Source organism: Catharus ustulatus, chromosome 2, assembly GCF_009819885.2.
Source record: "Catharus ustulatus isolate bCatUst1 chromosome 2, bCatUst1.pri.v2, whole genome shotgun sequence".
Classification (NCBI taxonomy): domain Eukaryota; kingdom Metazoa; phylum Chordata; class Aves; order Passeriformes; family Turdidae; genus Catharus; species Catharus ustulatus.
The window spans coordinates 42,304,622-42,320,068 of record NC_046222.1 but is presented as its reverse complement, the minus strand read 5'-3'; the positions used below and the strand labels follow the sequence as shown (position 1 = coordinate 42,320,068).

General features: G+C 39.0%; 1 protein-coding gene across 4 annotated transcripts in view; it reads right to left on the bottom strand.

Annotated features, from left to right (window-relative positions):
• Positions 1-15,447, bottom strand: part of CNTN5 (contactin 5) — a 440,548-nt gene that overhangs the window by 16,076 nt on the left and 409,025 nt on the right. For all 4 annotated transcript variants that reach the window (XM_033051352.1, XM_033051356.2, XM_033051355.2 and 1 more), the window contains 2 exons: positions 11,601-11,671; positions 10,900-11,134 (listed from right to left, as the gene is read on the bottom strand). In XM_033051352.1, coding sequence (XP_032907243.1) covers positions 10,900-11,134; positions 11,601-11,671 — 306 coding nt within the window. The remainder of the gene's footprint in view (positions 1-10,899; positions 11,135-11,600; positions 11,672-15,447) is intronic.

Below are 15,447 nucleotides of genomic sequence, written 5' to 3'. Positions count from 1 at the left end.
ATATGTTTGGAACTTTTTAGGTAATAAAGAATAAAAAAAATATGTTCGGGAATAAGAGAAATGATCTTTCGAATTCAATACTGAAAGAATTGCATTATAAAGAAATATACTGCTCATAATATGATTTTCTGTTCAACAGTTACATCCTGCTTTCTGTTTTATGTACTACTAAGATTTGTGTGGCAAAAGCTATTTTCTAGTTTTTGTATTATTGAAGCAATTACCTTGTTGTCAGAAAAGATTGCAGTGGGATAAATAATTTGAGATGTACACAAAATGTTGGTTGGCAGACTTTACATTTTCTATAAATGCAGGTATCATTTCCTCTTCATAGCATTCACTAGGAGTGGTTTATACATTGCTTGAATAGAAACATAGAATATTTTCTGGTATTTTAAAAAATTGTTTTCAACAAATGGAGCAGAAATAGTTTGGATATTTTTTATGTGGAGAAAATGTATTTCTCACATATTTAGAAATAATTCACTGCAGTTTCACTGATATTAGGCACTGAAAATAGTGTTCAGCAAGACAACAGAAATTATATATTTGGGAATAAGATATATTATGACTGTCTGAAAGTTTTTGGAGACTAAATAGCATTTTCCATTGATTCAGATACAATGAGGACCATATAATTTTGAGTGATATAATACAGTCTGTGGTTCATTCCAATGTCATGCTTTATTCTCTGTGTCTAAATCTAATGATAAGTTTGATAGGTTCATTAGCTTTTTCTATTATAGCCAATGATGTTATAATCATACGATTTTCTTCAGATCATGCCATTATGCTAAACCTATAGGTGTCTACCTAAGGTCATACTTCCTGAAAAAAAGGACCATCTTTAATAGTCTCCTTAATATTCCCTGTTTGAATTAAAGATAGAGTGCAACAAATGCTCATAAGGCTGTGTGCAATGTCCATGAGTCACTGTCTTCCCCTGTGCTGCAATCACATTTAAAGAAACATGATTAATATGTCAGTCTTTGGGATGGCTGTAAAATGGCAGGACATGCATTTACACTAATTTCATTGCTAATGTTCAGAGAGGGAATCCTGAATTTTTGACACTGGAAAGTGAAGGAAAGAATCAGTTACTAACCCTCAGTGTGTTGTACCTGTTTATGACTACAAGTTGATCTGTTTTCCTGAAATATTCATCCTTCAGGATTTCCACGTGATCTAACTTAAAAAACAGGTCCAAGAGCCTACTCAAATTTATGTTGTTTTAATTCTTCTGTGGAACAGCGCATCAGTCAGGACTACTCAACCAATCACTTCATATCAGTTCAGTACTTACTTTGATTCCAAAAAGGATTTTTACAAAGTAGTCTTATTCAAAATTCAAGCTTTTATTTGAAGCTAAGAAGCTCAGTCTGAGAAATTGCATTATGACTGCAGGCAGTTCTTTATAGTTGAGATTTTGGGATTTCAGCCAGGATCTATTTCTGTGATAATATCTCTCTATGGAAAAATCCACAAGAGATATATCAGAAGGAAAATCAGGAAAATTCATTCTTCTTGTGTCAACCTGTAGGTAAAGAAAGTGGTAGCATTCGCTTCCTTTCTAGAAATAGCTACATGAACTATCTTCCAAATCAGTGAACTTTTTCTATTCCTGAGAAATAGGGGACTCTACCAGATCTGCAGTGAAATGTCTGTCTGCAGGATATAGAACTTTCTCCAGAAACTTGTGCTCAAAAGGGAAAGAATATCCGATTTCCGCAATAGCAGAAACAAGATTACTGTTTCCAGGACAGGCCTTTGGAATTCTCACTTTTCCACAAGCCCATTCTGTTTTCACCTTTGCTCTGACCAGTGTCTTTGCAGAAGACTTTAAAACAGAAAAAATTTGAAGAGTATTGAGATGAGCTATAAGTGAAGACCTCTAGCCTGAATGTTTTTGATTTAGTGCTGAACATGCTATTACTTGTGGGGTAGAACTTCTGAAGCCTACTTCAGCAACGATGCTCTCCTGCACGCTTTCTCACAGTGTACATCCTGCTGTGGCTCTCCCTTCCTAGTGGAATAACCCAGATTTATTACACAGCAGAGTGACACCTGAGAATAAGGAGCTACCTTATTCCATGAAGAATTTGCCACAGGAGTGTTGCCATCCTCATGAACACAAATGGTTCATTTCCATCAGGTGACATGGCAGACAGTGACCCTCAGCACATGAGGAAATGTGCCCATTATATTGACTGCACATCTGCTTCCCATGGGGCTAGTGCCATTGATCACAGGAGTGCTTAATAAACTCCTGTATGTCAGGATTATGATTTCATTCCCTAAAAACTCATTGGAGACAGCTCTAGCTGAGCTTTCACAGGATCTCTCCCGACAGATCCTCTGGCAGAATCAGTGAATAACCCTCTATAGTTTACAGCTAATCTGCCAATTAGTTTTCAGGTTCACCTAAACCCCAAGTAGCTCAGCTTTAGCTATGAAATGAATCACAGGATTTCACTCCATGAGTTTAAGTTTTTAATTGAAGACATTGAGGTTATATTCGAAGGTGTGAAATTGCATATTATTTCCTCTCAATGAAAAGAAAATAGTAATTTATTTGTCTAAATATGGAGAAACAAAATTGCAATGGTTTTTGTATGGTCCTTTGCCTTTCAGATAACTGAGAGCTTTGGATCTCCATTGGCTCAATGAATTACCACAAATCCATACCAAGCAATAACAAAAGCCCTGTGCAGTATCATTGCATCTTGTATGTATTACAGAAGTGCATCTGGGGTCCCTCAGGAGGTTTTAAACAGTAAGTGTGAGAGTCTTTAGGCTTTGACCCGTATTGCTCAGGGTTTTTTATTTCCTATATAGAAGTTTTAGTAGTATTCACTACTCCATTTATCAAAATTATAGATCTTTCAATTGTTGTGAAGATAATTCTGTCAATGCCTGAAGGAGAAATTAGATACTGAAATGAACAGAACTGATCCTATATCACCCATTATGACAATCATTAACAAAAAAAAAAACCCTTTATAAAAGACCTAACTCATCTTGAAACCAGTTGGGTTCCCAGAAACTTGTTTCTATTTCCATACTGTAGAGTACTCTAATTCATATTTATCCTTGTGCTTTCAGGCTGCACCTGTATTTGTAAACTAAATAGGGACAGAGGGACAAGGCACCTTCTTGAGCATGGTCATACAGCTCTCTGTGGCATTACACTGACACCATCATCCATGTTGACTCTGGCAATTTGTGGTGCCCCAGGATGTGACACTTTTAGCAGAGTAATGCCCTCATGCATACTAAAACATTTGAGTCTTTCTTATCTGTAATTTATACCCCATCTTCATGAGTAAAAAGACAGATCAAATTAATTTATGGTACATTTGAATAGCAAATTCTGAATTGTTTAATTTGGAAATGGTCAAATTTCTGACAATTGACAACACAAATTTTCACTTTCACGTTCTTATTAGCCATCCTGTCTATATAATCTTATTTATTTAAAATAAATTATAAAGTTTTTCATTATTTTTGTACATTTCTTGATTATTTTTAACATCAATTCCTTATTTACTTCAATTTTTTCATGCCTTATGTACTTTCCTAACTGAAAAAAAAAATACCCTCAATTTTTTCTCTATACTTGAGTTATTTTTATCCTTTTCATTATTTGGATTGTATTATGTTCGCTTTTTACTTATTCTGAATATCTTTTAGAGGGTATATCTATAGATCCTCAGATGTTTCAGAAATGTACCATTTCTTGCAGTATAAATTTCAAATATCTGTTATATGTTTGGCATAACAAACTTTTATTTCTAGTTTCAATAATTAATTCCAGCTCAAAAAATAATTTCCTGCTTTTTAATGATGACGTGTTCCACTCTTATTTGTTAAGATCAACTTTTCCAAAGTGCCTTAATTATTAATGACAGCAAGGCTATTGTTTTGTTATTTTTTCTCACTTAATACTGGATAAAGAATCTGCTAATTAGCATATCCAGAACACAAGGTCATTAGTCCTTACTAATTAGGTTTTACTATCCAAACTACTCTGAACAGATAAATTCTCTTATAAATAACAGCATTCTTTAATATTTTTCCACAATTAGAAAGGCCTTTCTCAGCATCCAAATTGATAGGGCAATCAGCAATTGACCTCTAGCTTAACTTCCAGCTTTTTTAATTGTCCTTTTCCAAAATTACATGGAACCCAAGGTTATTCTGTTTTATCCAAACTGATTTTGTATTTGCTGGTATGTTATCACATCATAAACATGTTATGACATCCAAATTCTTACTTTTATTTTGTCTTTCCTGTGTAGCTCATTTGTCTAGCTATGCTTGCTAAAAACAAAGCCAGCCTGACCATCACTGTTATAAGCACAACATTTTCCATCTTCTTGCCATCATACCTTCACCCTTGTATTTCCTTCTCCTATATTTGTGATGTCCCCACTTTTCATCTTCCGGTGAATTAAAACCACACACAGAGATTGCCTATGGTATTTCTTGATACTGAAAGCTTGTATTAGTAATCTTGGAATGCTTAGCACCTCAGTATTTAGATGGAATGTAGTCATCAATAAAAAGAGAATGCATAAATGCTTATGTTGTAACAAACAGTTACAAAGCTAAGATTGTTTTTGTTCTTTGCTTTCAGTGTCTAGTGCCTTTACAATTTTTTATCTTCTGTGGATAAAATCATTTATACCTGCACTGGATTTCAGTTCTGTTTCAGTATTTTCTAGTAAGAATCTGGTACCTTATTTTCCTGAAAGAAAGTATGGTCAGAAGATTTCTCTCTGTTCTGTTCATGATCCTTTTCACTCTCAGGCCTGAACACTGCAGACTTTCTCCTGGCTGGTAGCCTCATTTTGTGTGCTCTCATGTCTCTTTCTTTTATTAAGGTTTTCCTTCATGCAAGGTTCCGGCTTATCCTTCCCTGCTGCTGGAAATGTCCACTGTGTCTTTCTGCTCTGCCTTCTTATTGAGGTATCAGTTCATCTTTTTTCTATCCTGCATCTTCTGAGCATCATCCTGATTTCATCTTCAGAACCACTTCCTGGCTCTGATGATCCCTTTTGTCATCACTACATGTGACCTCTATTTTTCTTCTATTCTCTCTGATTACTTGTTTTTTCCCCCGCTAAGTTTTCCAGAAAAGGCTCCTTCTTCAAGCTTTCCTACTGAATTAAGACACCTTTTCCAGAGAGTCATACATATATTTGCTTTTTTGCTCAGTGAGTTATATGTCTAGTTTTGTACAACCTTTTTAACTGATTCTCCATTCTATTCTCTATTCTTCCACTACATTCATCTGCACTTTCCCATGAACTATATTCTGGTGATTATTTTTATGAAGTCAAAGGACTGGTGAAGGAGGAAAAAGGTCTTAAAATATCTATGACCATGTAGACTTTCTTGCCTCTTCAAGTTTGGGTAGCCACTATCATTGATGTTTTAGCAACAGTTGGTGTAATTCTGTCTTCTAAATACCTGTTGGGTTTTTGTCCAGGTGGAGGCTGGTGACAAGTGGTATCCATCAGGGCTCTGCCTTGGGACTAGTGCTCTTCAATATCTTTATCAATGCCATGGACAGTGAAATCAAGGGAATCCTCAGCAAGTTTGCAGATGACACCAAGCTGAGTGCTGCAACTGGCACTCCTGAAGGAGAGGGTGCCATCCAGAGGGACCTGGACAAGCTATGGATGTGGGCCCGTGGGAACCTCACGAGGTTTAACAAGGCCAGGTACAAGGTTCTGCACCTCGGTTGGGGCAGTCTCTCAAACACAAATACAGACTGGGATAAGAACTAATTGAGAGCAGCCATGAAGGGAAGAAGTTGTGAGCTGTCACAGATGAAAAGTGGGACAGGAAATGTCAGTGTGCACTCACAGCCCAGAAAACCAAATGTGTCCTGGACTGCATCCAAAGTAGTGTGGGCAGCAGGGGAGGGAGGGGATTCTGCCCCTCTGGTCTGCTCTGTGAGACCCCACTGCAGTGCTTCATCCAGCTTTGGGGGCCCGGCACAGGGAGGACATGGACCTGTTAAAGCAGGTCCAGAGGAGAGACATCAAGCTGACCAGAGGGCTGGAGCACCTCTCCTGTGAAGACAGGCTGAGAGAGTTGGGTTGTTCAACCTGGAGAAGAGGAAGCCCCAGTGAGACTCTCTGTGAGTTTTCCAGTACTGAAAGGAGGCTTATAAAAAAGGCAGAGATACTTTATATAGGTACAGAGTAACAGGACAAGGGGGAATGGATTTAAACTAGGAGGAGAGATTTACATTAGAAAGAAATTACAGTGATTTCACGACTATAAGGCGCACCTTTTTGACTAAATTTTTTCCCTGAACCCGGAAGTGCGCCTTATAGTCCGGTGCGCCTTATCTGATGGACAAAGTTGCGAAATTTGCCAAACCAGAAATGTGAGCCGCAATGGGGGGGCGGTGCCACGGGAGCACCGAGTCGCGAGGGGGGGCGGGAGCGGGCGGCCACAGCCGGTAGGAGCCAAGAGGGGAGGGAGGCAGCCAACGCCAGTCCTGGTCTGGGCGGAACAAGGAGCCGGAGCCCCTGCGGCCGCCGAATCGCAACTCAAGTTGAGCCCCCGCGGCCGCCCAATCGCGGCGCAGGCTGAACCCCCTCGGCCGCAGAGAAGCGGCACCGGCCGAGCCCCCGTGGCCGCCGAGAAACGGCGCCGCCGAAGCCCCCGCGGCTGCCGAAAAGCAGCGACAAGTGACGCAGCCCCAGGGAAGTGGAGAGAAGCGGCACGGCCGCGGGGAACAACGGGAAACGTCGCCGCTGCCGGCCGCAGGGAAGCCGGGACGCAGTGCGGTCGCGCGGTGGAAGCCGGGTGCTGTGAGCCGTGCCAGCCGGCGCCGGGGGCGGGCGGGAGTGCCGGGGCACGCTGCACGGGGAGGGCGCCTGGGGCTGCATTTGAAGGCTACACCGATCTTTGAAAAATGGTTACAAATTGAGCACCTGCCAGCAATTCGTTACTTTGTTGCGCACCGCGCGGCTCCTCGCTGCAAAAAAAAAAAGTGCGCCTTATAGACCGGTGCGCCTTATCTGATCTACAAAGTTGCGAAATGTGCCGGCTCCTGGGGGGTGCGCCTTATAGTCCAGTGCGCCTTATGGTTGTGAAATTACTGTAATTACTGTGAGGTTAGTGAGACCCTGGAACAGGTTGCCCAGAAAAGATGTAAATGCCCCATCCCTGGAAGTGTTCAAGACCAGTTTGGAAGGGACTTAGAGCAACTTGATTAGTGGAAGGCTCTCTGCACACAGCACAGTGTGTTAAAACTTGATGATATTTAAGGTCCCTTCCAACCCAAATACAGTAATTTCACGAATACAAGCCGCACCAATTTGACTAAGATTTTGCTCCTAAACCGGAAATGCGGCTAATAATCAGGAGCGGCTAATACAACCTCAGAAGTGCCTGCCAGAGTGCTGAGCCGAGCAGCTGCAAAGTCGGCATTTTGCGATTGTTACAAATCGCTACTCTGTTGCACCGCGGGTGGAGCCTGGCTCCCTGTAGGCAGCACGGGGGGCGGGGAGAGAGGCGGGAGAGCTCTCTTTCCTCCTCTGCCACAGCCCAGGGGAGAGACGGGGGGGGCCCGGTGCCGCCATTGCTGCGGCCCGGGGAGGAGAGGGGGGACCCGGGCCGCCCCTACCGCGGCCCGGGGAGGGGGGGGGGAAGCCCGCGCCGCCATTGCTGCAGCCCGGGGAGGGGGGGGGAAGCGCGCGCCGCCATTGCTGCGGCCCAGGGAGGGGGGGGAAGCGCGCGCCGCCATTGCTGCGGCTCGGGGAGCCAACAGGACCCCCGCGCAAGCCATTGCTGTGGCCCGGGGAGCCGACGGGAGCCCCGCGCAGCCATTGCCGCGGCTCGGGGAGCTGACGGGGTGCTTTGTCCCCGCCCGCCGCCGCCGCAGCAGGAGCGGGGAAACTCCGTCCCTGCCCGCCGCCGGCGCCACGGGCGCGGGAAAGCTCCGTCCCCGCCCGCCGCCGCTGCCGTAGGAGCGGGGGAAGCTCCGTCCCTGCCTGCCACTGCGGGGCAGCGCCGACCCGGGGTGACCGAGCCCAGTGGCAGCGGCGGCCGGCCCCGAGCTGCAGCACCGTGCTGGGCCACCTGGCCCCGTCAGCGGCCCCTAGCGGGCCGAGCCTGCACAGCCTTAGCTCAGCCAGTAAACCCCGCCCTCCCGCGGTTCTGTTACTAATTGCACGCGGGTCCTCGCTGCGAACGACAAAGCGGCTTATATTCGGGTGCGGCTTATCTATGGACAAAAACCAAAATGTTTGCCAACACCCGGTGATGCGGCTTATATTCAGTGCGGCTTGTATTCGTGAATTTACTGTAATTCTATGACTCTATTATATGATCTGACTTAATAGACAGAAAAATATTAGCCACTCTATTTACTCCTGAGAAAGCACTCAGTGTTTTGGTCAAATTTTGGAGTTCTTTAACTCAGAAGGTCATGTTTTAAGCCCTTTGCCCCAGGCAGGACCACTTTATGCAATCAGAGGGCAGTCTGTTTTGTTCACTGAGGGAACTCTTTACTCAACATGACCCACCAAGTTGCTTGCTCAAGAGCAACTCAGAACCACTACAAAAGGGCTCTGAATGTGAATCAGAAAGCACACAATATACTGTCACAGTCATTCAGAAGGAGATGTATTAATTCTTAATAAATATGAGATTTCTCCATCGTTCAGAGTCTGTCCTATGAAAACTCTTTCTTCCCGGGTGCTTAGCAGCAGCAGCTTGTTTTAGACTTCCTTAGACGAATTTGTTATACCATTAAACAATTGTAGATCTGTTTGTAGATGTGAAAAAACTTGTACTATGTAATATAAAACCTTAATTTTTAATAATTTTATCCTATCTGCTTTCTCTAGATGTTTGCTGAGTGAATTGGATGTGTGATGAAAAGCAAATAAGCTAAGGGTTTGCTGGATCAGCCCTAGGACCATAATAATTTGTACTGTCAATTATTATTTAATATCTACCCTTCAATAGAAATCCTTGAAAAATTGTACTTTCACTTCTTTAGCTCCTTAGGTATGCCAGCCCATACCTCTTTCAAAAGCAGTTCCCTATTTTCACAGCACACCGCAATGTCTATTGTCCTCAATCTTCATATTGCCCAGAATTTAGCTGTAATAAACTGTTTCATTACTCCTTTAAATTCTCAGTATATTACCGTGATCTTTTCTGGAGGAAAGCTTTTTATAAATTAATTTTGTACTGTAATGTCACAGCATCCCATATTTTTCCTGAAATATAAGTCTTGTGAAATATTGAGGCCCACAGAATTCCTCATGTACAGACACACACAAAGACTGAATTAGCAAAGCTTTAATGGATAGGCAATTTCAAGTTACTGAATTAAAATCAGAAAAGTTGGTTTCTAGAGAAAGTTAATTTTAATGTTCTATTAAGACAATTTTTAAAGCTCACATTTTAAAAGAACTGATAGAAAAAATTGTTTATATATTACAAATTATTCTATATCCAGTCTTGTCCAAATAACAAGCAAAGGTATAAGGATGCATTATTACAATTCAGTATTGAGCTTTTTTTTAAAATAGGTTTTGCTACTAAAAAGAAAAATAAAGTGTTTGTCTCCTTTCCTCTGTAAAACTCTATTTGCAAAGAATTTTCTGCTTAGAGTAAGAAATTATTAAAAAAATAAAAAATCACCATTGGTCTCACAGTATCAACTTTCATTGAGGAACAGACAAATCAACTGTATGATTTTTAAGTTGCACTGGGCAATTTTTTACATTTTAAAATGTAATTGTTTTTGTACATATATGATTACTTGGTAATCCTGATTCAGAAAGTGGAAAAAACCAAATTATTGGGACTACTTTTAGCAAAACCAGGAGCTCCAACCTCTGTAATTACTATGAGAGAATAGCAGTAGACAGTGTCTGCTACATCATGGTTCCAAATTTGTATTATTTTGGATTAGTATGAAATAACATTTAATGTTTTCCAGCTTCATATGAAATATTATCGTCACATTACTCTTTCATGGAGAGAGTATGAAATTCCTCTTATCTACACTAGAACTGTACTGATTTTATTCCCTTAATAGGAGACAGTAGAATAACTCAGTGTAGAAAAGAAAAACTAATGTTCATGAATTTCAATAAGGGAGTTTCAGAAAATATTATTGTGGATAACATTTATTTGCTGTTTTTGTATGTGGGAATTTCCATACTTTGGGTCTTGTCAGAACAACTTCTTTTACTAGTTCTAATTAGTGCTTGTTGGTTGTTTCTGTTTGGTTCTTTTATGTCCTCAAAATACTGTTTAGAATTTATAGCAGTTCTCAATAGAAATTTTCAAGAAATATTTTTCATTTGTTCTTGGGAACTATTCCTATAATTTTCATTGAAGTCTGCGACATTAATGCAAAGTCAGAACTTTCTACTAATGAAATAAAAATAAAACAAAATTTATTTCTGTGCACTTCTGGAATGCATTAACTAGGACATGAACATTCATAAGTGAATTTATTTATCCTTTGAGCTGTTGTCTGATTAACCCATCAAAAAAGGATAATGAATCTCAGAAACATTGGAAAATAGCATCCCTTCATTTCTCAGTGCTAAAGAAACCCTGTCTCAAATTAAGGCTAATGATTTCATATGAAAGATGAACTTTTTTGTTTGTTTGTTTTTGGATGATGACTGATGTGGCTTGAAGCCTATTCTTAAATTTTGTCATTTGCTTTCTAGGTAATCTTGGCAAGTTGGTTCACTTCCTTCTCTGCAAAACCTTTTAATGTTACTTAGCACTTCTGCAAAGAAATTTGCAGTAAAGGGTTTAAAAAGTGCATTATAAGAGGATGCTTTATAGACAAACGGATTAATATAGTTCACAATATGCAATTTAACTTCATGTTGAACTGACCTCCTTCAGCTGAGCAGATGACCACAATAGGGCTGAAAGGACCATCTCCCTTGTTGTTGTAAACACCAACTTTCACCTCAAAAGGAGTCAGAGGTGGCACACTTTCATCTCTGTAGATGAATTTTGAGGCATCTGAAGATGTCACCATTTTTTCCTTCCAGCCACGTGTTCCATTGGGTCTGAAGGCTACAATATATCCAAATCCTTCTCCACTCTGGAACTCTTCTGACACTGGCTGAAAAATTAAGTTCAGAAACTTAATTATGATAGTTTTAGTAATTTAGAAAAAAGTCACAGTTCCATTATAGGATTTTACATGCCATGCCTGTCTTCATAAGGACAACAGAGAGTTTCCTCACCTAATAATTCAAAATATTTTACAAGTCTTTCCTTCTCTTCTCTTAGCTGTTATTTCATCTGGTGTTTAAATAAGATCCAGAAAAATCAAATAAACCCAAGCAGTACAACAGGAAGAAAAGCCTGATGAATTAGTAGAACTTTGGAAATGATTCTATAATGTCTTCTACTCAAACCTCATGAAAATCCACAGTACTTTGAAATTTTAGATCATATTTAAGAGCAATATTTTATGTTCATGTGTTGACAAGATTTGTTGTAAGGAAACCCCAGTAGAGCAGTCTTTACTTTGGCCTCAAAGAAGTTAACATGAAGCAAAACCTTCAAACAGAAAAATCCCTTACCTCCCATGCTATTACTAATTCATGTCGCCTTCCACTTCTGCCACTGACGTTAGCTGGAGGTGTCTTTGGCACTGTGTGTAAAGAGGAAAAACAAAACAAAACAAAGCAAAACAAAACAAAACAAAACAGAATATCCAAGTTATTGAAGTTTTCCCCATAGTAATAAGTTTCTGCAGAAGACATGAGGCTGTTAAATCAGAACAGAAATAAAAACACAGCACTCTGTGGTAAAGAAAATTTGCTCAAGCTTCATTTCAGAGAATTGCACACACAAGATAGAAAAATGAAACAAAGCATAAGCTGAGAATGAAAATAATATTGGAATAAAAAACTGTTTAAGCACGAGGTTTTTTGCAGATTGGTAAATCCTTTTTGAGCAAACAGCTTGATATGTCAGGAAACCTGACATATTTCAGATTTCAAGTAAAATCTTGGGACATAATTAATAATGTCTCTATTATTTTCAGGTAGCTAGTGATTTAGAATGTTTTAATTACTGTAAATCTATTTTTCCTTGCTCTACCGGGGAGTCAACTTTTAGAAACTTTAAAGCAACCAACCTCAAACATCCCTCATGATTTCTTGAAAAATGCTGGAAGCAGTACTACCCACAGTTCTTGAAAAATTGAGCTCATCATTGCAGCTTTAAAGCACATGAACAATGAATGCAATTCTTTAAAGTAAATCATAACTGTCATCACCATTTTTATTTGGATTATCATATTTTGCTAAAAAAGAAATATCAATTGTTCCATGGGAATTGTATAATTTCTTTTACCTTGTTTAGTGCCTCGAATGAAACTCCTCAAATGACCAAAGTCTTGCATTTATTTACTGAGACGAGTCAATACCTGCATTCTCTATTTGATTAAATATTTCCTAAGATACAAACTTTTAATTTTCTTCTTTAGAGCAGTATATAGGGCATTGGTAGAAATGTACTGTGAGCTATTAAGCGTCTATACAATGCATGTTGTTTAGCTCATTTAATGAGTAGCACTCTGCCTTTGAACGATACAAAATAAAATCTATTTAAATAAATGCACACAGTCCTCTCTGTTTCCTGTTGCTAGCTTGAGTTCAATGAAAATGCAGTTTTTATTAGATGCTGTCTGTCTACCTAAGGCTTCAGAATCCATTTGTGCAGTCACTTTTTGAACCCTGAACTCCCCTATAAAGAACAGAAGCCTTATTCTGCTTTTCCTCGTAAATGATGCAACCCTACAAAGTGTAGGGATTGATTTTGATTCATACTATTAGAAATAGTATGAATGAACACCTGAGGCAGATATTATTTCACCTGTGGCTCTTAGCAGACTGATAGGGGAGATTTCTAATGTGTTTCTCTCCAATAAACCTGTGTTCATATAGTAAATATGGTGCCTCCCTCTCTTTCCTTCTTTCCTTCTTTCCTTCCTTCCTTCTTTCCTTCCTTCTTTCCTTCTTTCCTTCTTTCCTTCCTTCCTTCCTTCCTTCCTTCCTTCCTTCCTTCCTTCCTTCCTTCCTTCCTTCCTTCCTTCCTTCCTTCCTTCCTTCCTTCCTTCCTTCCTTCCTTCCTTCCTTCCTTCCTTCCTTCCTTCCTTCCTTCCTTCCTTCCTTCCTTCCTTCCTTCCTTCCTTCCTTCCTGCCTCCCTTTGCCATGGCAAAAAGGTAATGAAGTTTTCTTTTCAGAAACAGGATTTCCCTCTGGCTTTTGAAAAGGATTAGAAAGAATACAATCAATGTGCAACAGTGTGATGGATGTTGTAGCATGAAAAGATGCAGATGAAACCTCGTCTGACAGTTAATTAACATCCAAAAATTATGATGCCATCTCTAATGGAGCATATTTAAACCTTGTTTAGCACCCATTTTTCTCTTGCCTCTCTAAGGTATTTTTGAGTAAATTATAGAGACAAATGGAGTTTTTATGTAGGTGCCTGCCACATTAGAAATGAGAGAGTGTGCTGTGCTCCTTAGAAGCATCCAACATGATGGACTTATTTAACCTGCAGCACCCTCTTTCTAGAGTTTTCTTGTTAACAGCATTGCAGACTGTGGCCCTATTTAAATGAATAAACGTTAAAAGAATAAAACTGTCAAAAGGATGAATTTCTTTTGCACAAAACTAAAATGTACACTCTCACAGTGAAACTCTTTCAAATGAATAACCATTAAAAGAATAAATGTGTCAAAAGAATAAATTTCCTCTGCACTGCAGCAAAGCAGAGTATACACAGTTAGAGGGAGACAGTTTGAAATGAGCAACTATTAAGTGAAGAAAACTATTAAAAGAAAACATTTTTTTGCCAGGCACCAAGGCTGTACATTAACCATGCTTTCAGCACCTTCTCCTTTATATCAATGTTATATCTGAATTTACTCACTCATGGCCTAAGTTTGTTGCCATGCAATTAATGACTTCCAATCTTTATGCAGTTAATTCTCAGCAGTGGCACTCACGGAGGTGCACTTGCACCAAATACACAACTATGATGCCTAAATTTGGCTCCTGGAAACAGGATACATATGTCTGGGGAACAAGGACATTAGGATCTTTTTTGTTTAGGGTTTATCAAAGCTGAGAAGTTTTGGTAATTTTCCTTCTGAATAAATACACCCCCGCACTTAGCACAAAAAACCAAAATCTTGAAATGAATGTGCCAGGGGTTTGATTTGAATGCAAGCAACAGGATTTTTCTCTTACTGTTTTCTGTTTTCACGAAATTACTGCAATATGCTGGAAATGAAAGTCAAATTAAACTCTATTAAAACTTATCTCCTCTAAACCAAACAAAAAACCCATTAACATTTTCTCTAAGAGCAGACACGGAGAATGTAGCCCTCAGCAGTCCTAAAAAGCATTTGACAAGATACTCAAGATATAAATGAAAAAAAGGTGATATGGAAGGATAAAGCTTATACATGAAACCATGACAACTGTTTAATAATTCATGTGTATCTTATCATTACAAACTAAATATGGAAGAAAAGTAGAGAGTTTTAATTTACGACAAAATACATACACAGAATTGCTATTGCGGAAGGTTTTATATATGGGAAGAGTGGTTATAAAGTGCTGAAAAATGCTGATCATGTCATCTATATATTTTAAACCTATATTTAAATGTAAAATATTTAAATTGGGAAGCTTTTGAAATGGTGGGTAATACTGTAGCTATGAAATCACAAACATCTGGGGTACATGTTCACTTTCCTTCAAGACTTCCACAGAGTCCAAATTTTTGAAAATCGTTCTGTGCTTTATGGTATTTAATTAGATTTTAAAAATTCTTTTCTCTTCAGTCTGCATGGCTAATGGATTATCTGTGGGTTTTTTTTAGTTTAGGTTTTTTGCTTATTTTTTGAAAGAAAATTATGAGCTGCAAAGATAAACTGATTCAAAGATTTTTGGTACTCAGTTTTGGGAAAAATATTAACACATATTAAATATTTCATTTTTGCACTATAAAATTGAAACAGAGAAATTTGACTTTGAAAAATTTAAAATTTTTATTTTGCTTCAGTTTTTTAAAATAGAAAAATTAAAAGTAGAAAGATGAGAGTATTTCAGCCTGAGTCTACAGGGATTTTTAATTTTAATCCAAAATTTTAATTTTTTGTTCTAATTTGTTAAAGAAAATAAATAAGTATTTTGTTTAAAAGCCATTTTATACTCTGTGCTTTTACATCAGTGAATGAACTAAAAAAAAACAAAAAACGGTTCTGAACTAGCTCTAGATTTCTTTCATAATAGAAAGGAAAATTTCACACTGAACTTGGAAAAGCTGAAAGTACTTTTAAGCCAGTTCATGCTCTTTTTAACATTCCAGTCTTGTAAATAGATATTTTATAAATGCTATTGAAC